The sequence below is a fragment of the Gasterosteus aculeatus genome, chromosome X (assembly GCF_964276395.1).
Source record: "Gasterosteus aculeatus chromosome X, fGasAcu3.hap1.1, whole genome shotgun sequence".
NCBI lineage: Eukaryota > Metazoa > Chordata > Actinopteri > Perciformes > Gasterosteidae > Gasterosteus > Gasterosteus aculeatus.
The window spans coordinates 18,984,888-19,011,477 of record NC_135698.1 but is presented as its reverse complement, the minus strand read 5'-3'; the positions used below and the strand labels follow the sequence as shown (position 1 = coordinate 19,011,477).

General features: G+C 41.3%; 3 protein-coding genes across 25 annotated transcripts; 1 reads left to right on the top strand and 2 right to left on the bottom strand.

Moving 5' to 3' along the window:
• Positions 1–113: 113 nt before the first annotated feature.
• Positions 114–1,836, bottom strand: tmem258 (transmembrane protein 258). The gene is made up of 4 exons (XM_040162031.2): positions 1,725–1,836; positions 1,283–1,392; positions 378–506; positions 114–265 (listed from the first exon to the last, which is right to left on the bottom strand). Exons 1-3 carry the CDS (start codon positions 1,725–1,727, stop codon positions 380–382), a joined length of 240 nt encoding a protein of 79 aa, XP_040017965.1. The 5' UTR covers positions 1,728–1,836; the 3' UTR covers positions 114–265; positions 378–379.
• Positions 1,837–2,064: 228 nt separating this feature from the next.
• On the bottom strand, positions 2,065–20,822 carry myrf (myelin regulatory factor). Of its 23 annotated transcripts, none has more exons than XM_078083389.1 (27): positions 20,197–20,822; positions 13,003–13,093; positions 12,567–12,872; positions 12,049–12,110; positions 11,185–11,407; positions 10,997–11,097; positions 10,721–10,835; positions 9,690–9,903; positions 9,536–9,612; positions 9,335–9,445; positions 9,133–9,238; positions 7,994–8,194; positions 7,597–7,705; positions 7,146–7,255; positions 6,907–7,067; positions 6,707–6,779; positions 6,533–6,615; positions 6,357–6,425; positions 6,170–6,253; positions 5,902–5,969; positions 5,680–5,754; positions 5,372–5,596; positions 5,135–5,228; positions 4,934–4,996; positions 4,458–4,563; positions 4,238–4,312; positions 2,065–4,099 (listed from the first exon to the last, which is right to left on the bottom strand). In XM_078083389.1, exons 1-27 carry the CDS (start codon positions 20,243–20,245, stop codon positions 4,019–4,021), a joined length of 3,132 nt encoding a protein of 1,043 aa, XP_077939515.1. In that variant the 5' UTR covers positions 20,246–20,822; the 3' UTR covers positions 2,065–4,018. The 23 variants fall into 23 exon arrangements, with proteins under 23 accessions (XP_077939515.1, XP_077939517.1, XP_077939518.1 ...); XM_078083391.1 differs by having other exon boundaries at positions 9,148–9,238; XM_078083392.1 differs by having other exon boundaries at positions 9,708–9,903.
• Positions 20,823–24,185: 3,363 nt separating this feature from the next.
• On the top strand, positions 24,186–25,484 carry LOC144383615 (transmembrane protein 80-like). The gene is made up of 4 exons (XM_078081888.1): positions 24,186–24,418; positions 24,512–24,605; positions 24,688–24,780; positions 25,204–25,484. The coding sequence occupies exons 1-4, from the start codon at positions 24,413–24,415 to the stop codon at positions 25,470–25,472; spliced, it is 462 nt and encodes a 153-aa protein (XP_077938014.1). The 5' UTR covers positions 24,186–24,412; the 3' UTR covers positions 25,473–25,484.
• Positions 25,485–26,590: the final 1,106 nt, after the last annotated feature.

Sequence of the window (26,590 nt, the reverse complement as noted above, 5' to 3'; positions counted from 1 at the left end):
ATAATGTCTATCATTATTATGTAACATTTGATACATATGTTCAAATCAATGCAACTGATCAATTAATGCAAGTAGTTTCAGATATCAGGTTGGACAAAGAAAGACAGTAAAAGTTACACAAATCCCCTTTACTAGTGACAAGAGAACCAGAGTCCATAAGATGCCAAAATGTCAGTGCAGTCCAATTAAATCGAGTCCATGTTGTTTGTGATGTCCTTTCTTTCAATGGAATGTGTCGTACTGCTGTCAGTCAAGTCACATGAATCTGCAAGGAAGGAGAGGAAACAAAATCAACCACTACGGAACGCTTTCAGGGATTAAAATCAGATTACAAAAAGTACTACTACACTACTGTACTTAAATACTTAAAAGTATACCTTTATACATATATGCCAACCCAGAGTAGTAAGAACAGCACACCAAAGCCCATGAAAAGGGAAGCCACGAGGGAGATCAGCAGCTCTTTGTAGACATCTCTGGTGTATTTTGTTGATGTCACCTCGTAGCTGATGAGAAGTTAAGGGCCAGCTCACAAAACAAGTACAACCAGCAGCCACAGTTCTGCCGTGTATCTTATTCTATAATATGTATCCTGTACTATTTCATGACATTTACAGACCCCCACTGTGGAAAATGAAGAAGTTACTCAAACGTATTACAATTCCAACAGGGGTCAGTTTTACAAATCAATACCAACAAACCTTCTATAGCATCTGAAAATGTAAGGATGCATTTTCAGCTCGGTCTTTGTTATAATACTGGATTATTTTTCTTGGATTTACCATTTGGTTGAATCAAGGATTGTGCCTTATCATCTTTTTGAGAAATCAACTTTGTTGAGAAACTGCATGGGCAGCCCAAATTCCAGAGGCCGAAGCAGGAAGTAACTGACGTGTTTGGATATTCCGAAGGGACAGTTTGATCATTTACCTAATTATAGCAAAGTTGGGAGTTGTTTAAAAAGATGTGGGAGTCTGCTTTTCCTCCCCATCAGCTAGAATTTAATAAATTGTTGTCTTACCACCAATGAGCAATACATTGTTGTCTTACCATTTGGCAATTGAAATGATGGGTGAATTATGCAAACAATTCACAATAGTAACATACTATTTAAATAATTTATGTTTCACTTTTACTCAAATGGGTGCAAACCAGTGGAACTTAATTAATTAATGACTTCATCTTGGACGGTTTTACCGTACGATACCTATTCTGTGTCCGATATGACCCCCCCCCCCCCCTTCATATTAAGCCCATTCACGGTGGTATGTTGAAAGGATACACGAAGAACCAGGCGGTGAAGAACATGCCGATGGCCAGAAGGACGACAGTGAGATGCGGGAACACAGCCGGGTTCACCGGGCTGGTGTATCTGGTCATAGCCTCGAGTTCCTGCAGCAAGGAGTTCAGACCAGGTTAGACAAGATGACATTACATCCCCCCACCAACATCCAGTTAAACACCCTTACATAGTGCATTGCGTCTATAGTGAATTAATCATACAGTGGGTTCATTTTCCTTTAACGAGAGCGTCTAAATCTGCGAATTTGACATCGACGATTTGACAAGCTAACGTTGCTCGGCTAGTCCGCAATAAAGCTTCAGAACGCACCCTTTTACGCAGAAAATGCATCGCTTTGCTAGTGAAATGGTGAATAACGCGTACAGATAATTACAATCATATATAACCGTCCGAACGTGTATAAACAATAAGAAGATTCTACCATTTTGCAAAGAAGCGGTGCTGCTCCGTATATGATCCAAGACGATAAGGCCACGTACTCACTTGTCACTTCCTGGATTCTTTCGTGACGTACAGGTCACGTGGTTTGCATGCGACTTTACGTCCAATCGTAACAAGGAAAGGCTACTTAAAACTTAAAATGATGTTCTACTCTAAACCTTTACAGACTATTAACTCCAACTATATATCACCATTGACCAACTTAACAGTTGCTTCTTTTTAATAGTTTTCAATCTGAATATGTTTGAAAATATATCATATATATATATATATATATATATATATCAACTCATGAAGCAGGCAACATGCACAACAGAAAGTTCAATCACAAATTTATTCACTACATGCATTTACATCGTATTACAATTCTTTTATATGTTGACATAATGTTTTGAAAATTAAATGATAAAAGAGGCTAAAAAGAAGTAGTGATATTAAAGTACTCAAGTTTTAGTGTTATGGTATTTTCTCACGGCAAATAGTGCTAACATTACAAATATATTGCTGTATGTCTGTTTTACTTTTTTGTCATTTCCGGGCTTTATTAGCTAAAAGGTAATATATTATTAATAATACAACAACCCACAAACATATCAACTATAAAAACAATATGATAAAACACATCAGATAAAAAGGAGCATTGGTAGTAACAAAATGAAGCTATACAGTTACATGTAATGCAGTTCTACCAGAGTATTTAAAACCGTCTGGTGCATTGGATAGAGCAAAAGCAGTACATATATACAGTGCAAAAAGTGCTACATTGGTTTCATTATGCTAGCTGGTGCGTTATAAATAAGCTAAAATATCACACTCTACCCACCAAAGTCATCATAATTATACTGAAAACATTGTACGGTTTCTTAATATTACGATTCCATAACCTTTTGTCTGATGGCTGTTTCCTGTTTAATATTGATTTTACATGTGAGATATACTGTTATGTTCTTTCTTTATGAATGCAGTCATTTATTGAATATGTATTAGAAACACCTTTTCAACAAAAGGATGTTGGTGAGAGTAAGTGAATAATGACTTAAAAAAAAGAAAAGATAATAACAAAAGAAACATCATACAAATCATATATACTCATGATGTTATCACTGCATATTCGTAATTGTTTAATGCCAGGAAAAGTATTTAAAACATCTAGAGAAAAACACAAAACAGTTCAGTGTATAATATCCAATTCTAAATCTGTAGTGTGCACAAAACAAATGCAACTCCCTCTCAACTTTATCGACCCATTAACATCCATCTCCCATAGCTGAAGCAGCATTTGAGTGGCCTCTGGGCTGAGATGTTACCTTTTAAAGAAATGATTGGGCATGCACCTGAAATGATTTATTACCTTGTAAGCATTCTTTCCAGTTAACAAAATACAGTGTAAGCGATTCCAGTGAAATATTGTCAGTGTTGGACTTTCAATTTAACTCAACTATCAGATGCCAAGAGCTGTCAGTGTTTCTACATTTTCATTTCCAGTGATTTGTTTACTTATCCAGTCTTATCGCATGTCTTCCAGTGAATCTGCTGAAATTAATAGGACTTCAATTTCGGAACAATAATAAGGGTTTCTGTGTGATACTATGCATATGCATGCACATTTGGTGTAACACTTTAACGTTTATGTCAATGCCACGATCAAGAAAGACAGACTGCACAGTATTTCTTTCTGTGTGCAGTGTTCAGTCAGATGTTGCATGAGGAGACAGCAGACAGTCGAGTCGACTGCAGCAGCCCACACAAACACAATGCTCTACTGTAGAGACCGTGGATTTGCCAGTGTGCACTACTGAGGTATATACTCAGTGCAAGTTGCAACCATTCACTGAAGCCTTCACCAGAAGTCAATGATGTTCTCCCCAGTGTATAAAATGTGTTTTTGTTTTCAGTTGACACTGGTCTCAGTGTTCATACACATTCATTGAATTGGAAAAAGAGACAAAAATGGCTGCATAGTCAATCTAAAGTATCTTACGCTGGGCTTCATTTTGAAACTTCAATTTTGTAAGAAAGTAAGTATGTCTTCTTTTGAGTATTTGGTGATCATCAATTAAATGAGCATAAAACTCACAAACTCAATCGACAGACACAACAAAGTTGTCAACTACGGAGAGGGGATTGCAGTAGGAACAGGGGTGTGAAGCTTGTTCTGTATGATATCTTTAAAACATAATATACAATAATAAGATAAAACCTGATCCCATCTCAACAGCGTACACAAAGGGAAAGTGTGGTGTATTCTAACGGCTGTGGGACAAATCTTCCTTCTCAAACACAGCTGCTCTGGATGAGAAAGTGGTAGTCGGAGTATGATGAGGTTTCTCCCTCAGTGGCACAGCTCACTTCACTCTGTCAACGTAAAACACACAAAGTCATTGAATTTATTCCAACTAAGTACAACAATAATTAACCAGACGGGCCACGCAGTGTCTAAAGTGTCTGCAGCCTGAGAAAGCTTCTCATATTTTGGAGGCCAAATTTACTCACAGACAGAGAGACACGGAAGTGATAGGTGATGTCCTGGAAGGACAACAAAGGCACGGACCAAAGGTGATGAGTCCCCTAAGAGAAAAGTATAAAGACTATTATGAGGGTAATTACCGGGAAGTCTCTGTTGGGAAAACAAATGAAGGAAGATTCTACTTTCACACACTTCTAGCTGTAGAAAATGACTTATATAAGATTGATCACAATCCACATTATATACCTTTGTTGATGAACTCTGTCCACCATAGAGCTCTGTCTCTGCGTGGTTGGGGCATAAACGTCCCTTGGTGGCTCCACATTGTTGTACCCACACGCTGTTCATTGACCTGCGGTAATTGATAATGCTTTATGTGGGGGCTACAGTTGTTTCTTTTTCTACTTGCACAGATTGCTGTTGCTGTTGTTTTTGGAATCTGTTATTTCCACAAAATGTCCAAATGTTAATCTAATATGATCTGATACATACTTTAGGGAAAAGTCAAATGCACATTTTTTATTTTCAAATGACTGTAAAACTAATTGAGAAATATTAGAATGGATAAATTGAACGTCTACTGATTAAAGCCTTGCTATAGTTCACATATACTTAGTGCCAAATGACACGGCTCCTTACAGGAATCTTCTACAGACATTATGGATTTACAGACCTGTGAAGTAAAGCATTCCATGAAGATAGTGTGATGATTGTATACTCACATCATATGCAAAGTGATATGTGATTTGGAGGAATTTCTGTTGCCATGGAGTGATACTGTGTAGCTAGAATCAACATACATGGAATCAGCATTAAGCATCAAGACTTGAAATCAAAGCGTAATTGTGTACAAGAAAAGCATACAAAGAAGTGACAAGAGAAGGAAACACAACTCAAGACTAGATCAACTTTTAATGATGTACCTGCAGCTTTCAGGTGTGGAGCAATTCTTTACGGAGATCTCTTGGTTCGTCTCCACGATATGTAGGCTAGTCAGAGAGGGCGCCGACTTTCCTCCTGCAAAAGGAAGAAAAGCTGCACTCTGAGCGCCAAACCCATACTGTAGCATTCCATTGTGCATTATGTAGATACGCTTTATTTGCTTACACGACTTTACTAAGTTTGCATACTGCATACTTATATGGAGGAAGTGAATTTACCCTTTGCGCGCAGGCTGCGCTGTCTGCGTGGCACAGGCGGCTGACCTGGAGCCAGCCGGTTGGTAGCTGCCACTTCGCCCAGGTCCGTGGTTGACGGTCTTTTGGACTTGGCAAAGTACAAAGGTGCTGAGGTGTGACTCAGACGGTTTCTACTGCGACCGTCTTTTTCCATTGGTCTGGACTTGGCCTTTTTATTAATGGGTCCTGGTGTGGGAACCGGGCTGTCTGAATTTAGAGAAGGACGGCAATTAGCCCACAATAATGGTACATTTGCACTACAGGAAAACATCTACTGTCTATTGACTTACCTGGTGTAGATTGGTTGTTACTCAATGTCACAACTGTTGCTGATTGGTTGTTTATGGCTGTAGTTGAACAGCAAGCTGCAGGATTTGTGATAAATGAAAGAAAAAGGATCAGACCTACTGTATATGGGCTTACATTGTCTATTCCCCTGAGGGAGCGTGGTGTTAACTGTGCTTTTCAAAACTACTATTAACAACTATTAGGGGCTTGGTCCCTCCACTCACCTGGTGCAGGCATTGTGGACAGTGGAGTATAAGAACTCTTGCGTGAGGATCCCAGTGCAGCTCTGGACCTGCACCAAGCAGTACAGGCGGTGAATAGCGTACTTTGGGTAAAATAACAATATATATCAAATAGTGTCGGATAGGTGATTCATGAGTTCTCTTTGGACAAGAAAAGAAGAAACACCCAACTAAGCAATCAAAGATAAGACCAAAAGAGTAGATCAGAAAATGAAACAAGTAGCAAGAAAGGCAGGTGTCGAACACGTACCATGGGCAGATAGGTGGACAGAAAGTTAAAGAGGCAGTAAAGATGGGCCTCCAAGAGATGTAGAGAACACAGGAGGGAACATAGCTGAGGACAGCGAGACAAGATTACACAGAAAGAAGTTTAGAGAGAAGAGGAAAATTGATTTCACTTTAAAGCTTAAGCGTGTTTCCTTCTCTCAGGTGCCTACCCATCTTTCTCTGTGACGTCTCCTCTATGGTGAAGAGTCAACACATACAGGACAGACATGGAAATGACACTGTCCGGGGACAAATACAGATTATGTCACTAATGCACGCAGATGAAGCTGATTTTTTTTTTGTTTTTCCATCCCTCTCTCCCCAAACACATTTAGTCGATTCTAACCTGAAGGCCATGACAATGACCAATGCCAGGATGGTTCCCTGCATCAACCTCTGGCTAATGCAGCCTTGATCTGGGGCCGAGTTCTGCAAAAAAAAAAAAGAAGTTAACAATTAAAGTTGTAAATCCTTCTCCTCTCTTATAACACAGGTAAAGCACATCATCATCCTGACAGACCTTGCTCCCAGGTTTGACCGTCTTCTTCCTCAGTGGGCCACTTCCTGTTCTGCTGAAATAGCTCCCGGATTGGCTACATGGACAAGAAAAACAAAAGCGATCTAGAAATGATTTTTCGAATCACACAAGATTACGTCTGTTAATGTTTAAGACCTGCCTTGAAGCTCACATTGGAGGCGACGTCTGCTCATTGCACTCACCTGACAGTGCTTCCACTCACAGTGCTCTTCATGCTGTCAAGGCGACGCAGCTTGGCCAGTTTGCGGCTCCAGCGCTCCAGTTCGTCGATGCGAGTCTCCAGGTTGTCTGTCAGCTTACAAAGCTCCTTCACCGCTCCCACGTTCTCCATGAAGATGCGGTCCTTTAAAATAAGGGAGGAGCTGTGAGTGTGCGTGGAAGTGATGTCCGTGTGCGCTGATAGTTCAAGAGTTTTTGTTACCTTGTTGACCACTAACAGTTTGGGGATAGTTTCACCGTTGGCAAACACTATGTCGCCCCCCTCCTTGACTGCTTCAGGCAAGATTTTCTGAACCTCTTGAGCGATCACTCCTGCAGCAGGATATAACAGATGCTGAGTGGAGGAGAGCAGCAAATGCATGGAGGATGCACGGATGCAGGACACACTGGCATAACAAGGCACACTGAGCAAAAGACAGATCAAATATTTAAGTAATTGTTTCAAAGATTTTTTATTAAATGAATGTCCCAGTCTGACTTCGAATGAGGTAACATAACTGAGCCTGTGGCCAAGCCTTTCATTTTCAGTAATACAAACCAAATCAGAGATCTTTAAAACATGTAACATGTAACATTGCATTGGTACCATGATTTGCAAACACATGGAGGCGATGGCGGCAAACATTCAATCGTGTTATTTATGAAGTTGTTACCAGTTTCTGCTGTGCTCTCTATGCCCACGCAGGCGGCAAACTCAGGTTTGAATTGATAATGGACGAGCCTCATCTGAGAAATCCGTTTCAAATTGTCTGTAGTGTCGACCTACACACGGACAGAATGACAATGATGACCATGCAGATGATGTGATAACAAAATGCTTGTGTTGCAGATGAAAGTGCTCGGATCAAGTACAATGGAAAGACAAAACTTAGAGTTGAACTGCACAGTCAGCTGTGCTGAGCATTGGCCTTTGGATGATGACACGTGATGACAAGCAGGTCAGGCACAAAATGACACACTGACAGTTGGAAGCACACGCACACACACGCACACACACAAACTACATGCCCAAACACACACATATACATACACACTGAGTGTCATCCTGACCTCCTGGACATTTTCTTTGGCCCTGATGTCAGACGGGTGTACCAGCGAGCCCATAACCTTCAGGTTGCCATGGACAACAAGGGCTTCGTCCGGCCTGTCGGTGTTGATGCCGACTCTCCCGTGGTGGTAGACGGAGTCTGGCAGCTGGCCGCGCTGCCACAGCACCTCGGTGTCACTTTCAAACTGGCCAGGGTTGGAGGCCTGTAAAATAGAGACAAAGGAGAAGGTGCACAGGCAGTACTTCAGATGTTTCTGAAAGTTATGCTAAAAAAAAGATTGAAAAGATTGAAATGAATACAATGTATAAATAATATCATTATTTGTGATAACAATTTTGTGAACACAAGCCTAAAATGTCATGTCAGCCCTTTGGCTTAAATTAAATCATTGCGTAACTTTCAGGTATCTTATTTGGCTCAAGTAGTTAACTTTACTCTTGAATTCCATACTTTACATGTTGAGAAAGAACAATGCTAATGCTGTCTGGTGAAAAACATTTATCCCCATCTTTCTTTCTTTCAATCGACTATCAGGTCGAATCAGATTGGTGGGTTAAGAAAATGATCCTGATAAACTTGAAATCAAAACTAAAGCGATCATCTTTTTCTGTAGAAGCCACCAACCAGTGGGACATCCTGTCTGATGTTGAGAAGAGCTGCAGCTCTATGAGGACTTTAAAAGCTGCTCAGCACTTTACTCATTGAGCAAAATGAATATGGTCTCTACTACTGAATTGTAAGGGTCAAACATGCATTGGTGATATGCTACTGTGTGGCTTTGTGTTAATGTTTGCTATTGTGTTATCCTTGTTTTGACGTGCCAGATGCAAGCTATTATCTAGTAAAGTGCATCAAATGGTGACATTTATGTTAAATAAAAACAAAAAACTGAGTTGTCCTTTTTTCACAAAAGGTTGAAGTTGGGAAGATACATGGTTTTCACTATATAGCTTACTTTGTATATTGGAGCATACAGTTACAGTAGGTGTGCTGGATATTATGCATATATAAAAGGAGGAAAGACAGTCAATGGAGAAGTTGGTGAGATACAGAGTGATTCGGAAGTGCAGAGAGTTATGTAAAGTAGACCTAAGGGGTCACATTCACAAGGGATATGATTGTTGTAGGAGGTAGACAGACATGGCCAGACGTTACCCTGACGATGATCCTCTCAGACGCTTGAGCAGCCACAGTGTAGCTCTGACTGTGGGACTGAGCTTGTAGTGCCACCACCAGCATGAAATACCTGTGAGGACAAAAAGAAACGCAGGAGTAGATGTGAGCGGCGGTGCTTTGACAGCATCAGTGAGATCGTGATTGGATGGGACGGCGCGTCATTCACCTCTGGTCGGGGTTTGGCTTGCCCTTCTTTCTCATGTTATTTGCCGTGGTCTCGCTGAAGTGGAGCCGCCCCACTGTGACCTTTGTGACCTGCTCTGAGGGCAGGGTGACCCTGGGAGAGAAATAAAAAGCAATTCTGAAAACAATGTCCCTTGGCTATATAGTGATTTGAGAGCCAATCTCTTAAAGTGTTCTGACTCACAGCACTGGCTTAAAGGGTCTCTTGCTGCGGTCGGACTGTGACTGCTCCACGCTGATAGACTGATTTACTGCCTCCACCTGGGAACGACGAGAGATATGAAATACAAACAAAATACCGTAGAGCTTATAATCTGCCAAGTGAATGTCATGCTCACTATTTTGCCTCGGCGCACCTTTACTCCGTTGAGTTTGAGGTAGAAGCAGTCGATGGGCTGCAGGCCGTCACTTGTCTTTATGTACTTGGGGTCTCCTAGCATGCCTACATATACTGTGACCTGGAAATGATTCTTCTTCTGGCAAACAAAAGCATCGTCAGCCAAGGAGAAGTTGAAGCCCTTGTCAGCATCAACACGGTAGGTTGGCATTGGACTGAAGACAGGGAAAGAGATTGTGACCAATGAATAATGTGAATGAATCATATTTGTTGTTAAAAAAAAGTGGAAAAACTGCTGCATAACGCAGAGTTCTAAACCATCACTAGAGGGAGACTCTTGGCTATTTTAGAGGGGGCTTCCATAAGATTGTAGGTCTAAGACCCCGGAGACAAATATGATTGTATATTTAACGCATGTGATTTGGTAAAGAAATGGACAATAAATTACAGTCCATGTGGTGGAGCTAGTGTGGGGAAGGTAATAACTATACACCCATCAGTCACTCTTAAACGTTTCCTCATTGTTGGAGACCTGCGTCTCAGTTTTGCCTTTTTTTTAAATCATTGAGGACTGAGATCATCTGAAAGACTTAATAAATCACTGCCGAAAAGCTGCTGGGCCTTTACCTAAGTGTATTATGATAAAAGTTGCAATGGGCATACAGCTGGTTCTGATATCATATCTGAAAGCTCTTGTGAGTTCATTTGAACCTTCCTCCCTATCTATACTTTTTTTTTTTATTATTTCGGCATAGCAAAAGCAAGAGTAGGTGTACACTAATTTCTCCCGTTACCCCTCCTAACGTTGTCTTTCTAAGCCGAAACCCTGCACTCATCCACTCCCCCGCACAGCTCACCTCTGAGGAATTTGTAGACCTTTGCAACCCTGTTATTCCTTTGCCACTCCCGCTTTATACTTTGTTGAATTATTATTTCACCAATTATAACTCTCTGCAGAGAGCTTTCAACCCTTTTTTTTCCCAAAAGAAAGACCTCAAGATGTACAGGTACGCCAAAATAAATTCCACCCACAGCTCTTTGCAGTTTGCGTCATATAGCGGTGTCCACTTGTTCTGCTGGTGAGGCTGCCACTTGATGCACTGATAGTTTGGGTCCAGGTAGGAGTTGTCTGCATCCTGCATTAAACCTGTGACAAGCAGATCAGCAATTAAAACGAGTCAGTGTAATGTTTAGAACTTCTGCAATTGTTCTGTCAAAGTGTTTATCTGTGCAAAAGTTAAAGGGGAGGTAGGAGCAGCTGAGCATCAGGTAGAGAAAGTGAGGAAGAGAAGAAAGATGCCTGCCTACCTGGTTCTTGTTTGATGATACCTGTGATGATTTGGGAATTGATGGTGCTGTTGGGAGAGTCCGAGTGCTTCCTCTTCTTGGCCTGATGAGCGGGGATGCTGCTGTGGGAGGAAACGGAAACACCGTCAAAGGTTGCACATATTTGTGCTCCTTCCCAGCATTCCTTCCCTTCCTCCGGTACAACTCACTCCTGCCCATGAGGATGCTGCAGTAGCTGGTGGAGCATCTGGGTCTGCTGCATGTCTCCACTTCCGCTTGTAGCTGGACCCATTGAGTACTGGGAAATCATGGGCTCAGGCTTCAGGTACATGTCCCGGTGCATGCTGGGATAGTGCCCGTGTGGTGGAAGGGGTGGCGTAGGAGTCATGTGACACATGTTCTCTGGCGTCATGGTCCTGATCATGTGAGTATCTAAAAGACACAACGAGGAAGGAGGAAAATATCTAAAGGTTTATATTTTTCAAATGTGTCTTTCTTTTTCTTTCTCCTCAAAATGATCTTTGTATCTGCAGTTTATTCTACTTCCCTCTAAACGTAGTTAAATGTTTTTCATTGTTTTAAACTGGAGAACTTGGGGGATGCCCATCAGATAACAGTCTTCCACACCTTTTTCCTAATGGGTGTGTGAGTGGCAAGAAGTACATCATGACTTTGGTAATCAACTTCAATGTTCAAACAAGGCGGGAATAAGCCGCGGGAAACTCTGTAGAAACGCTTGAAATCAAAGCGTATGAAGCTGAGTTTAGAAAATTGTATTTAGTTGATCAAATAGATTTCTCAAACAAATGATGTATACCTCCGATCCATAAATGACAGACTCACGCTGCATTCAGTATGTTGATTGGTTTCAAATACTACAATGGATAGATACAGATATTGATTTGTCTGCGACCTCCATTCCCCTTGAATGAATCAGTGGCTTTCTCTGACTGCGTGTATGGGTGCAGTTCACAGATTAAAGCACATTTTCTGTTACATTTTTTCTATTGTGTGTGCTGTTGGTCTATATACATTCTATATTGAAGGAAATGAGAAGAAAACATGTCACTTACCATTCACCTGCTGAGGAGAATACGGCTCTGAGCTGGAGTCTGGAGGGGACTCAGGTAGTGTACTAAACATAAGGCAGTAGATGTTATATTCACAAAAACAGTCCTTAAAGAAATACCATGCTTAAAGTCGCGAAGACGTGTTTCCTTCTTGTTTTCTAAACCGCCATTAAATAGAGAAACTCTCTTTTGTGAGTGCGGTTCTTTACACAAGATTGTGCCAGTCCGGATTTTCTTGCAGGATGTAATTTGACTCCTGCACTATGTCTGTTATCAGTATCCGTCTCCCTCCCCCTCTTGACCAGCCAGTGTTTTACTTGTACAAATGAAGCTAAATCAAGTATTGATTGCATAATGGGCCGTAGCAGGGTGTGTGTGCTTCCATTGCACGTTTAAAAATAAATACCGCGTCCGTTGCTTCAACTTCTGCCCGGCTTCCGGTGTCGTGTTTAAAATGTGAGAATCACATGCTTCATCCTTTTTGCACCTCTATCCCTCTACCTCTGTGGTACTGTGCCTACCCTGGAGCGTAGTGGCCCCTGTGCTCAGGCTTGAGGTGGGCCTGCTGTTGCTGCGGCTGGTGGTGCTGCTGCTGCTGCTGCTGCTGCTGCTGCTGCTGCTGTCCCAGGCAGAGGTAGTTGTGGCGGAGGCCGAGCGGTGGACCCGGGGGGTACGCGTTCTGACAGTTTGGAGGCCCAGGCGGAAGGGCTCCTTGGCGCAGTGGAATAGGAGGGCTCACACCACACACCAACCCCCCAGAGGAGGACACTCCTGCCTGGGGAGATGAGTAATTTGGTCCCGGGGTGCTGTGGACCTCCGAGAAACAGCTGGGAGAAAGAAGAAGAAAAAAGGGATTAGCCTTATCTGAGAAAACAAATTCCTTTGTAACGACATGATCTGATTCGGTTGGTGCATGTTGTTTTGACGTTGTTGGGTTGGTTTGGAGTCCCTACTGACATGTCAGTGCTATCGTCCTCCTTGCTGATGTACTCTTCCAGGATACTGGTGTCAATGTTGGCTGGCTCCAGAGAACTGATAATATCATGACCTGTGGTGAAGGGAGGGTTGGGAACACGGACAGGAGATGGAGAGCATCTGGGAATTAGCAATGGGAATCTCTCAGCAACAATAGCTGGAGTTTCAACACAAGCTTGTAAGACATCTATCTATCAAATAACATAGTATTAACTTGTTTTTTTTTGTCTTTTATGGCCTTTTGTGCTTACTTAAAAATAACCTTATTACATTCTATCAATGTATTTGTATCAGAAAAAATCCCAACATTTTACCAAAGACATAATTAAGATGATGTGAAACAAAAAAAGAGCTGAATTTGATATCTGAGAATTTAAAGATTAAGGTTGCGGTTAAGAGTGCCCAATTTAAACAGCCGTTAGTCAACGTTACAGATCACACTGACGAATTAGTTTCGTTGCTTAGAGCCTTAAAGGTTGGAATGGATCGGGTCAAATGTTACTATTTTGTGACTCAAGTTGCCTTTCCCCATAAAAAGAACCACAATTAACACGATGAACAAGAATCATAAATTACTAACAAAGACACTCAAATTTTCTCTCAATTTGCTTTGTATAATTGACATTTATCATAAAGACAAACTAAATCTAAAAGATTCCCTCACCACATTTGGAATATTTTGTTATAATTATATATTAGTTATTTCATTATTGTTCCCTAATTCCCCCTTACTTCACCCCAGGGTCATTTTCACCCTTTGATAACCAAAGCCTCACAAATCCAAAACACATGACCCCACTTAATCTTTAAATAACCAACATGTAGAACAAGGACTCCCTTATGCCAAAATCTAGAGTAAATATCTTTATATAAACTGACTTTCCTGTTTTCCTCGTGTTCAACTTAAATGTTACATCGGCGAAAGATGCATTTTCTTTATAGATGCCACTAGTTGCATCTGTAAAGAAAATGCTGAAGCCGAGGGAGTGAGGGAGGAGGGGGGAGGGGGGATGGGGGAGGATGGGGGGGTAAGGAACTAGTATATAGTGGGTGGGCAGGCAACCCCAGTCTCCTTTTCTTTATTCCTCTCTCTCACGTGCACACACACTCACGCACACACACACACACACACACACACACACACACACACACACACACACACACACACACACACACACACACACACACACACACACACACACACACACACACTTTCTCTGATAGATTAAGCAGCAACTCAGTTGGGAATGCAAGGAATTTTTGTGTTAGCAATGGAAAGAAAATGTTGTATGCCATTTATGCTTCACTCTTCATCAAACGCACAACTGAATTGTCATTGTTTCTCTTCTATCCCTCCAACGTATTATTGTTCACCACAAATGACTAAAAGACCGTATCATCTGTGGACTAATATGTGCTTTGTCCCACAAGCACGGAGTGGACAGCCTAACCAGAAACATTTTACAACTTTCAATCATTAAATGCACAAACCAAACCCTTTACTCCTAACAAATTAAACCAAGAACACCCCAAAGTCTGTTGTTTGACATTGTACATTCCCACATTAACATCTTTTTGGAGGATACTTGCATGTTTATACCGAATGTCTCTCTTCTCTGTAAAGAAGCAGATGGTCTCTTAATACGTGCCAGTGCAAAGGGAAAAAAGCAGGATGGTTCCCCTTAAATAAGATCCAGATGTGCACCCCACCCAAATAGGCAGTAAATTTAAACTGGCAGGCCTGATAACGAAAAATATAGAGAGATGGAGGGAGAGGGGAGGGTACATAGCTGGAGGTTGAGGAGAGCTGGAGCAAGACGGACATAATACAAGTTGGATGTTCAAGCGTGGAATGATGAGAAAAAAACTATAGGACTGACTGAGGAGAGAAAATCATGTCCTCTCTCCAGACCCAGTTGTACATTTTCAACTTTTTTTAATCTGGCATAGTAAGACATATCTGTACTGCAAGGAACATTCAGTTAAAAAGCTTCAGATGGAGATGTACTATCATCTCATAACATTGAAATGATATGGCTGGAAATGTATGTGCATTTATTTGAGTGGAACGGTAACATTTACACTGAACTTTAACACTTTCTGCAAACAGGTGAGCACTCATGCTTCATTTAATCTCATTTAACCACCTGCATTCACCCCATTGAGAAGGTCCTATTGATGCGTATATTCATGCTAGTTAAATGTAGATGTATTTCCTGTTACAGAGGGAGGAAAGCAATCTTTAATGTTTAAGTCAGGCCGGAGCCCAGCCACTTCCATTCAGTGAGGCACACAGCTTTTTCCCCCGATATTGGATTGGCCCTTCCAAGCTTCCAGGTATCAGTATCGGGACTCAAGTCGGGTCAGTGCACCTCCACTTTCACCACTTAAGTAACCGTCTTCATCGTGTGACAGGTCTGTAATCATTAATATTCGATACGGGCAAAGAATAATAGAAACATAAATCAAGTCATCTTGACCTCAACATCACTGAATCAGATGGGTTTAAATTGCTGTGATGTGGATGTGTGAATTTCCCCGTCCTCTTTGTTTTTCTCTGTCCAGCTGTGTTCAACAAGGAACAGTGAAATGATTGTCAGTCCAACTTCGATACAAACTGGCCTTTTGAGAGATTAGGGGCTGAGAGTGGAGTGTGTGCGTGTGTGTATGTATGCCTGGTAGCATATGTGTGTTTGTTTGTTTGTTTGTGTGTGTGAGTGTGGGTGTGTTATGCCACCGTTTCAATGGCTGGGTTGTCAGCCGAGTAATAATCTAAAATGAACACACACAGAGGACCAATTGTGTGATGATTTGACTTATATCCTCAATCAGATGTACAGCTTCCATTTTCCTTATTTTACAAAGTGTATAATGTAATAATCCTCATGTAAAGTTGTGTAAACTAGTATTAAACTACTTTTAGTTTAAACTATTAAACTAAGGCCAAAGACGTGTAAGACAACATTTTTCAGGGACTACAAAAATGTAAAATAACTCAATTTTACTCGATTTTTTGCCTCCAAATGACATTTTTAAAACACCCACATGTGTGTTAATAATTAAACACAGTCAGAGAAGGAACAAAGTCCATCTGATTGTCAAACAGTCGGAGCTGAACGTACTTGGCTGCACACCCACAGCACATAAAGTACAGAAAGGGAAATAACTTTCTAAATTAACGTCAATATAGAACAACAATGAAAAAAAGTTTTGCAAGCACATGAAAACCGATGTTTGCCGAATCAGATATTGCATAAGAAGTAGATATTTACTGGTCCTCTGTATCAATATACTTTCTCAGATAATTTTCACAAAAATCATATAATAATCTGATGTATCTTCACAACATAATCAATGTTAACAAGCTCATCTGTTCTACAAGCATCTTCACGACGCACACAATATGCAGACTGGGTCTGCAATGCACAATTCATCACACATACAGACAAAAAGGAAAGGAAAGGAAACGTGCCACCTCTAAACTAAACTCTAAAGTGTTAGAGGGCTCAGACTTACGACCTTTTCCATTTGTTTACGAGACAGAGCTACTGGTAAAACAAGAGCATCACTACGACGCAGGCATAATTCAAGAAGTCACTAGGAATAAAAAGCCCCCCCCCCGATCAGGTAGGGAATGAAGCTAAAGAGAAGCAGAGCGGCAGAGTACCTGCGCGTAGCCAAAGCATGATGATGTCCTTGAGATGAAAGCACCTGAAACAGAAGATGAGAAGAACAATTCCTCTCTAATTCTTCACATGTTTCCCTACTCGGGCTGGAGGACTTTCTTCAGTAGACCTGAGAGCCACAGATCAGGCTAACCAACGTGTGTAAGTATGTGTGTGTGTGTGTGTGTGTGTGTGTAAAGGCCAATGTGTGTGAGTGTGTGAGAAAGGCTCGGAGAGTGTTATAATGGGGATTATTCCCCAGTCATGAGAAAAGGCTGTACCAGGCTACCACACACAGCCCTTGTCGCACACAAGCACTGGGCGCACCGGCGGACCTGGTTCAGGAGATTACAGGAGTGACAAGGCTGAGACCGGGACACGAATAGAGCTGGAAAAAAACAAAGCGAATGCTGCTAATGGGAGGTTGAGTTTAAGCACTTCACAGAGTTACAGAGCACGGCGGGAGACGATGCAAGGAGATGAAGAGAAGACATCAAGGAAGAAGAAGAAGAAGAAGAAGAAGAAGAGGCCCAATGTGGTGTAGGAATAAGAAGATGTAGAAGAGGAGGAAACATTGGTGAATAATCATCTCATGTAGATAAATACAAAAGGTGAATTTCTTGAATTTCCGACAGAGCAGCTCTGATGGACAACTGCAGGAATCATGATTGTGCTTCGTGTTACATACGTCTGTGCCAATGACGAAGAATTCAAGAGCATTTCTTTCCCTTGACAGCCTCTTTTTGAAGTTAATGCACACACACACACACACACACACACACACACACACACACACACACACACACACACACACACACACACACACACACACACACACACACACACACATAAAACATTGAATTAATCTATTGAAGTCCGGATCAACCACAAACAACATGCACCGGCTGAGGATTACTAAGAACTGACGGGAGTGAGGCACAACAATGAATAATAAAACCTGCTCGTAAGCACCGTGAGCTTGGCTGCTCAAAAACAATACATTCCTCCGGCTGCACTTCACTGCTAACACTGTAAATCAGAGGATCCGTCCAAACTTTGCTCCATTTCACACAGCTTTTCCAAGATGGACGACCGCCTTCCCGTCCATGATTCACAACTTCGGTGGGAGTGCAGCAAGACTTAAGAGGAATTTTGATATAGTGGCATATGTGAGGAGTCGTTCCTCTTTCAAGGGCTGTATCGAGTAAGAACGTGATTAAATCACCTTTTGACTGAAATGGTTAAGGAGGCGCACATGCTCAAAGTTGTATTTCTGCCGCATCCGGTTTAATTGTACTGAGATCATTGCACGTTGAAGGATTCTCCTCCACGTTAGCAGGATTGAAATGATCACCACTGCTGGTCAAGAGGGAGATATTTTGACAACTTGTTAAAACACATCAGTCCATTATACCGATTATCCAATGCAAACGTGCACCTGTTCTAGGTCTGACCGCATGCGGTGGCCTTTTTTCTTTGTCCAGCATGAATCTGACGTGGTGACGGCAGAGCCCAAACCGCGTTCCGGTTGCACTAAAGGCTGCAGATCGATCAGCGGGCACCGTTCAATCCGCTTATTTTTTTCATCGGATGCCGTTGTTCATTTACGTGCAAACGTGCCTCTCCACGCGTGTGAGCGACTGTTTGTCGTCCAAGTGAGTCAGAGAGGAGAAGGTCAAGTTTTTTGGAGGGGGAGGATTGTGGTTTAACTGCGTTTCTCTCAACAGGTCAGTCTCGCTCCACCCTGAGTCTGCATTATCTCACCTCCTCACCCTGTCTGCTCACTGTCACTCTAATGGAATCAGAGCGCCTGGGGATGGCTAAATACTTGAGGAGAAACACCAGTCTCACCTCATTGTGTTTAAACAGCCACCAGGGCTATGCCAGGAATGTACACTGTGCATTAGTCTGAATGTATACATATTTCCCTAATCCTATAAAAACACATTGTAGCAGTGCCAAAATCCATTATGGTGCAGTGCGTGTGTGCTTCTGCGTGAGTGTGTGTGTCGTCAAGATAAAGGAAGGGATGAACGCGGAAAGTTATCAGCCAAAAATGTGTTGCATTTTGTCACAAATTTAACCAAATGCCCAGAGTCCAAGATGTAGGAGAGGTACAACATTGAGTTTGACATTACTCGTTAGTTAGGAGGAAGAGCAAGTCAATAAGAAAGTAAGCGACCGAGGCGGCACGCACTGTATACTTCTCATGGACAAGTTGACATTTCAGTCCAAGCAAAGGTGGCTGAAATAAAGCCAAAGTCAGAACATCGCTCTTACTCCCGAAGCAAGAATGTAAACACACTAAATTCCAGTCAGAGTGGCAAAGAACATCTGACAGTCATAGACGGCTGTGTGTATTTAAGTCAACACTTTGTGTATACTACAAGCAAGTGTTAAGTCTCTCTACAGATAACGTATTATACATAAGCCTCAGTATGTGTTTTATGGGCACTTGACTTCTGGAACATTTGACATTAAGTTTCTTCAAGAAAAACTAATTAGTAAGAAGTGAATTCTGTGGCCGGCTGTAAATCACAGAGAAGAGTGAAAAACCCCTTCAAAGAAAATTCGATCGTCGCGCCCGAGGCCGAGGAAAGTTACGGCGGGGATTCGACGGATCCGGCGTTCACAATCTCGTGAATATTCTTACGCAACCCAGAGAAAATCTTTAAGTCACACTATGACATAGTAATAAAAAAGGATTGGTGAATTAGCAATGTAATATATGAGCAACTAACACACTCTTTGGTGAAAAAGAAATTGGGTAACTAATAATATTAATAATAATACATTTCATTTATATAGTTACATAAGACATAAAACATTTTGAAATATCCTAAAAGCTAAATAAATAAATAAACAAGCAGATAGTGAACAGACACAGAATACAGTTATACATTAAATGCAGTTCTGAAGAGGTGGGTTTTGAACTACACATTACTTCAATTATTTCAATTACTTCAATGATATTATGGGGATGAACACAGATTTGTGCTTTTCTGTGATGAGCAACATCCCTGGTTGATCCCATTGCTCATGTCCGTCTCTAACGCACACACTGTGCCACAGCACCCTTGCAAAACACACCATTTATCTTGACTGGAATTCCTACACCCTTCCAACCCTCATCCCCACCCTCCTCCACCTCGTTTTTTCTCAAGATTCCCCGTTTAAGTCGATCTGTTACCCATCAGCAGCACTTTTGCCCCCCCCCCCCCCCCCCCTCGCCAGTTAAACCTCCAACCTTCTTTCACTTTTTGTTTGTTTTCTGAGACAGAAAGCCAAGTAGAAAAGTTTCAGTGCGCATTACTTTTAAGACACTTTCACCTAAAAGCCACACATGTTAACCACCTGCCATGTGTGGTATATATGGAGAAAAAAAAGTTAATATACCAAAAGAGCTGACTCTTGAGCACATTTTATCTCTAAAATATATATGAGGAAATCAAAGTGGTGGTAAGAGTAACATCAAATCACACAGCGCACAACACAAATAAGACATCCCTACCTTCAAAAAACCTCTGTAACGCTTCTGTTTCATCTACCACGTCCATCATAGCAGGTCCCACATAAAAAATCCATCCATTCAAGTCTCCCCCTGTCCGAACCAAGACAATTCGGATCGGGGAAACTTTCAGACACACATGGCGGAGTCCAGATTAAACTCTTAGTGAGGATTTCTGTTTTTTAGTTACATAAATCCGACCCTTCACGCGGAGAACGTCTTTCTCCTGTTCAGCAGGTTGGCGCCGGATCGACGTCTCTCAGCCGAACTCAGCCGAACTGAGCCGAACGCCTCCGATGACGCTGCAAGACACAGCCTAAGGTGTGCGTTTTTTTAATTAAGGTGCCAACAAAAGTTCATACAAGAACAGCGTTAAAAAAATCGCATTCGGGCGCACCTTCATTTCAGCTACAACGAGACTCATAATAAACTCATGCAAAGAAAAAGAGAGTCTGAAGAAGTCTTTCGGAAAGAAAAAAAAAGTTGGGTAAAAGTTGTCTTAACTTGACCAGAAGTCAAGTGTGTTTGTTTCTTCTTCCCTTCCTACTTCGCCTCTCCCTCTCTCTCTCTCTCTCTCCCTTTCTCTCCCTCTCCCTCTCTCCCTCTCCCTCTCTCTCTCTCCCTCTCTCAGGGTGGGTGCAGCTCGGAGGAGGAGGAGAGCAGCCGGGCAGGTGGAGGATGTGGAGGTGATGCTTTGATGCAGTAATATTTCACTCACACAAAAAAAGATGCAGTGATTAGTCAGATACAATAATCAATAATTGGGATAATGTGGTTCCATTCTTTCAAGGGTTAGACGCATGAGACATATGAAAAAAACATGAAAGCAGGGACACAAAGTTTTTTTTTTAAATGAGCTCAAATCCAAATACAAACTCATTGCCTATTGTAATTGTACTACTTTCATAGTTTACATTTCTCGTCTTTATGTCCTGTTTTTTTTTAATCTCTCCTCTGTTGCTCTTTTCTCTTAAGTTTTTGCACAAGGAGTGTTTAAAATGAAATTCTAATAAAGCACTGTTCTAAAAAAGAAATGAATGAGACCTGAGAAAACACGTGAGCTGAACACTAACCGCATGCATTTAGGTCAGGTACTTAAAAAAAAAAACCTTCAACCACATTCACTTTTAACCTGATTCATGACCCTAAAAACAAATATTTTCTCCCTCCCTAATCTAACACAAACGTTTGATCCCAAAGTATGTTTTAGTGATTTAAAAACTTTCCTGCAGCCCTTTTAAATTCCATCTTAAACAAACATACAGTAAGAGGAATGTTTTGTGCCCGGGCTTCCCAAAGGGAGGAATGATCCATTTCTCTCAACGTTATCAGCTGCATCCCCCCCCCCTTATAACAATGCCACTGTGTGCAGCCCCCACAGCCTTGACGCCCACCCCCCTCCCTCTCACCCACATGTGAGATGCTGTTGTGTTGTCTTGTTCCCCCACAGCTGGAGCATCTCTCTCTACAGCCCCTCCACCCCTCTGCTTTCCCCCCATTCAGCCCGGACAACGCCTCCGTTCTTTCAGCCACACTATGCAGATTGTTTCAGAGGACAAGCAAGAAAGAGAAACGGATAGAGGCTGCAGGGGACAATGAAACAGCTGGCTATGATAAAACAGTTCATTTTGTCATTCTATATTTCTTATCTCATAGAGCTAACTGAACGTGTTTGTGGAATTGTGAGTGTGAGTCCACTTGTCCTCTTGTGTGGCGTGTGGACATAAATGTGAACAAAGTCACCTTAAGGGGACTTACCTTCTATTTGTGAAATGAACAGGTCAAGATTAAATGTTTACGCCTGTACTTGCCATTGTCTCCTGGGGGAGCAGCATTCAGAGGTGAGACATGCACAAGAAATCACCTCTGGCTAAATCCTCGTTTAATTATCAATTATCAATAACCATTGCACTACTGTTTTGATTTAATTTAATTCAAGAACTATTCCACTCCACTGTACATACGGTGCTTCTATTTCACCCTTACTTCACTGAACATATACTCACTGTATACTATTATTATTATTTAATTCTTACATTTAATTGTTCTTCTCTGATGTTTTAATGTATTGTGTGTTTATTGATTGATTTTTAATGCATTTTAATGTTTAATGGATTACAGTTTTTCTCGTTTTCTGAAAGAATGCCTCATATTCTCAGAACTCTACACACAAATCAAAAAACACACACACACACACACAATGGGCAAAAGCCCTCAATTCTCCTGCAAAATGAAACTTTACATTAAAAAGAATGTTGTTTCTTCTCAAAATGGTATTTTGTTTTCAAATGACTAACACAAACCATCATATGAATAGAGATTTATAAGAACCAGTAACACTGATGTGCTCGTAAAACACGATGATGAATGGAAAACACTTCTTCTCCATTCATCATAATGACTTAGGCCTTTTTTTTGTTCAGTGTTAAACTTCCTACAGACAGTACATACAGAAGTGTGTTGTAAAATATATGAGAATATGGTTTTTATACTCAGAACACACAAATACACGGTAACAAATATATTTTATTTTTCCCACAAAAACAATGTCCACGGTGTACATCCCATTCTTAAACAACACAAAGTCGCACATATACAAAACAACAGAAGAATTACTGTACACAGTTACAGCAAAAACAACAACTATGCTGCATGTTGAGAGCATCAATTGTGGGACTCACTTGCACACAGTTATATCGCAATTCTTTGACTCTTTCTGAATTGCGTTCAAATGGCACCCTGTAGACCTGCTTCATCCTGAGATGATTTCTGCGCAAGACACGCAGCGTGGTTACATGGATTCCAATAACTGGCTTAGTCGGACTGAAATGGAATGATCCCTTTCATGTAAACACCTTTGTCCGACTACGTGCGGTCCGACTACGATCCGATTAACACCCCTGGATAACTCGATCCAGTTGATAGTTGGACTATTGCGGCATGTAACGGTGAATCGGATGAGGAACTGGACTTTGTGTCTTTGCGCATGCTTGAGATCCCGGCGTCTTCTCTCCGTTATCAAATCAGCCAATAGCGCCATTCGCATTCGCTGTGCTCCTATTAGCATCATGCACAAATAGTAGAGGGATGTAGCTTCATATTGCTCTCCGCTCGCCATCTTTCTCCTAATGTTGATGTTGTTGTTGTTGTTGTTGTTGGTAGTGGTGAAGCGGTCAAGCAGAAATGGCTGTATCACAACTAGTTGTAATGAAAACAGCGCCACCTATCGTATCGGATATGACAATATGCTTTCGGCCAATGATTCGATTTATTCACTGCCATGTATATTGGGATAATAGCACCTCCCCCCGAAAGACAGCATCAACCCTATCAACATTTTGAAATATGTCATTGTTTTCTATTATGTTTCTTTGTATTCGCTGTAATGTTATGCCGTTGTTTTCTAGGACCATTTTTATGATTTCAGTTTCCTGTTCAGGAGACAGAAAACGTTCCCGACCATCTTGTGTTGGTAATCTTTCAGTTCTGCCAAACAAATAGTAAAATACTGTAAATACAAAGTAGGTATACATTTCCTAAATACTTTACATGGATTTACATGGTTGACCAGATGATCAACCAAAGTGGCTCGGATCTCATCAGAGATTACGGTCCTTGGCCTTCCTCGTCCTCTTACTCGTCATCGTCCTCTTACTCTTACTTTCACTCTCACTCTCACTCTTACTCTTTCTCTTTCTCTTACTCTCACTCTTACTCGTCCTCTTACTCGTCCTCTTACGCTCACTCTTACGCTCACTCTTACTCTCACTCTTACTCTCACTCTTACTCTCACTCCTCTGGCTCTCCCTCTGTTTCCAATGTTGGCATCAATTGCTCCAATGAAGAGCTCTTCAAAAAAAAAAAATATATATATAGCACTTTTATATAAACAATATATATGAACAGTATATTTAATATACGTTGTGTTTTCCTATTTGCTGTTGTGTTTTGCACTTCAGGGCCACCGTAGTTTCACCTCTTTTGTTTAAAGGGAAGTCAACCCGCGAAAGCAAAAACAAAATGGCGGGGCTCGGAGCTGGTAGGCAGATGCGTTGCTATGGTTGCTGTAGGCGCGCATTGAAGCTAACCACTTAGCATGACATCAAACCGCTAAATAAGTGATTCGTATATTTATTTATCTGCTCTGGTTTTATTAATTATAAACTGCGAAGGAAAATAACTTTTTAAAGTAGTCCCCCCCCCATCGCTCTCTATCTACATGGCAGTATCCTTCTCTGTGTAACGTCAAAAGAAGGACATTCTCTCTCTGTCACTGACGAACTGATGATAACCGACTATTCCTTAACTCCACACCCAGCTGTTTTCTGTTTTTTCCAAGCTAGTGCTGATTGAGACAGCAGTTTACTCTGTCTTCTATTTCATCTTAACTCTTTTTTTGATCTCCAGAAAGAGTGAGTACACATCTTTTTTGAGTCGTTTTTTGGGGGCTTTTCTGTTTCTGTAGAGAACGCCGAATGAGTCTGTTGCTCTCAGGGTTGCTGTTGGCTTATCGCACTGGTGCTCTGGTCTGGGATGTCGGAGTGCTGATCCTCCTGGTTATTCTGCAGGTCCTTCATCTGTACTCTGGTGAGAGTCATATATTGGGAATGATGATTCCTAAGCGTGCCTCAAATATGAACGTGCAGCCCCATCAGCGTGGAGCCCTGGACCATGCCAGTTTCTGCATAAAATACATCTATAGTTCTTTCATTGTTATATATTATTGCTACCTTTGAGGCACCCAGTAATTACAAAGTACGTATATCCAAACACATATATAAATATACATAATACACCTCAAGAAATTGAGGTGTATTATTATTTATATTTCCACCATCCCATGGGGAAACATGGGAACATATTCGTCTGCCAATAAAAAAATACATACTAAGCAGAAAGAAAGAAGAATGGTTATAAAAAGGGTGTTTGCTTACATGCGCATATACAGAAAACAACAGACTAAATGGTAACTGACATCCCTCTTTCACCGACTTTGACCCCTGTCTGCAGGAGTGAGGGTCCACCTGATGGAGACTACGGGTCCTACTCTTAGTCACCTCATTGTGACTGGGATAACTATCTTGCCGACACTCTACTTCCTGTTCTATCAGACCTACGTGATACCTCTGGACGTGGTCCTCAGCGGTGTCTTACTCTTTTTCTATTCCTTAGATGGAGTCCTGACTTTCTTCTTTTTATGCCGACTGGCCAGATCAGTTTCTTTCTCAGGAGAAACCTCATTTTACCTCACCAGCTACAATGAATGGCAGAGTATTTGATATTTGAGATGAGAGCACAAAAACATACTTTTATTGACAGTTGGGTTTTTTGCATTTCCGTGTATTGTATGTATCCTTGTATTACATTTTTCAAGTTAATTGTTGATAAAAATGTTACAGTTTAACTCACAGCCCATCTGAAAGGAAAAATCAGATCTTTGTCTTCAAGACAGTTTCATTGTTTGTAATGTGAAACAGTTTACGGTTCCGGTTAATATGTGCTGTGAGGATTTCTCAGGGTTTTTTTTGCATTTCCTTGTATTGTATGTATCCATGTGCTACATTTTTCAAGTTAATTGTTAATAAAAAATAACAAAAAAATATATATTTGTTTCACAATTGATTATTATTAATTATATTTAGTAAATATATGGTAAACGGGAGTGGCTCCTGAGTTTGACTCCGCCCGGTGGCCTTTCTGTGTGGAGTCTGCACGTTCTCCATGTGGGTTCTCCGGCTTCCTCCCACAGTCCAAAGACAAGCACTGGGAATCAGGTTAATTGGGGACTCTAAATTGCCCGTAGGTGTGTGAATGGTTGTATGTCTTTGTGTAGCCCTGTGATTGGCTGGCAATCAATCCAGGGTGAACCCCATCTATTGCCTGAAGTTAGCTGGGATAGACGACCCTGTGTGAAGGATAAGCGGTGTGAAGATGGATGGATGGTAAACGTACCACATTTACCAAGTTTCATATGTATGTTCATCCTTTCTCCAGTAGATGGTGGTATTGTTTTCATTCAAAGTTAGTCTGTCTGGCAACATTGATTTAGGACAAAAAAAGGAAAGTTTTGTTGTTATTGTTCCATTACTCCATTTTTTGTTTATTTTAATTAGCCAATAACTTAGGTTAACTAGAGAAAGGGGGTAAGGAACCAGTTTATAGTGGGTGGACAGGCAACCCCAGTCTCCTTTTCTTTATTCCTCTCTCTCACATGCGCACACACGCACGCACACACACACACACACACACACACACACACACACACACACACACACACACACACACACACACACACACACACACATCCTTATAGTTTTTTAGATTTTTATTGTAGCACACATATATCCTCTGCACTTCAGACCACATGTACTACTATACATAATATTATATATATATA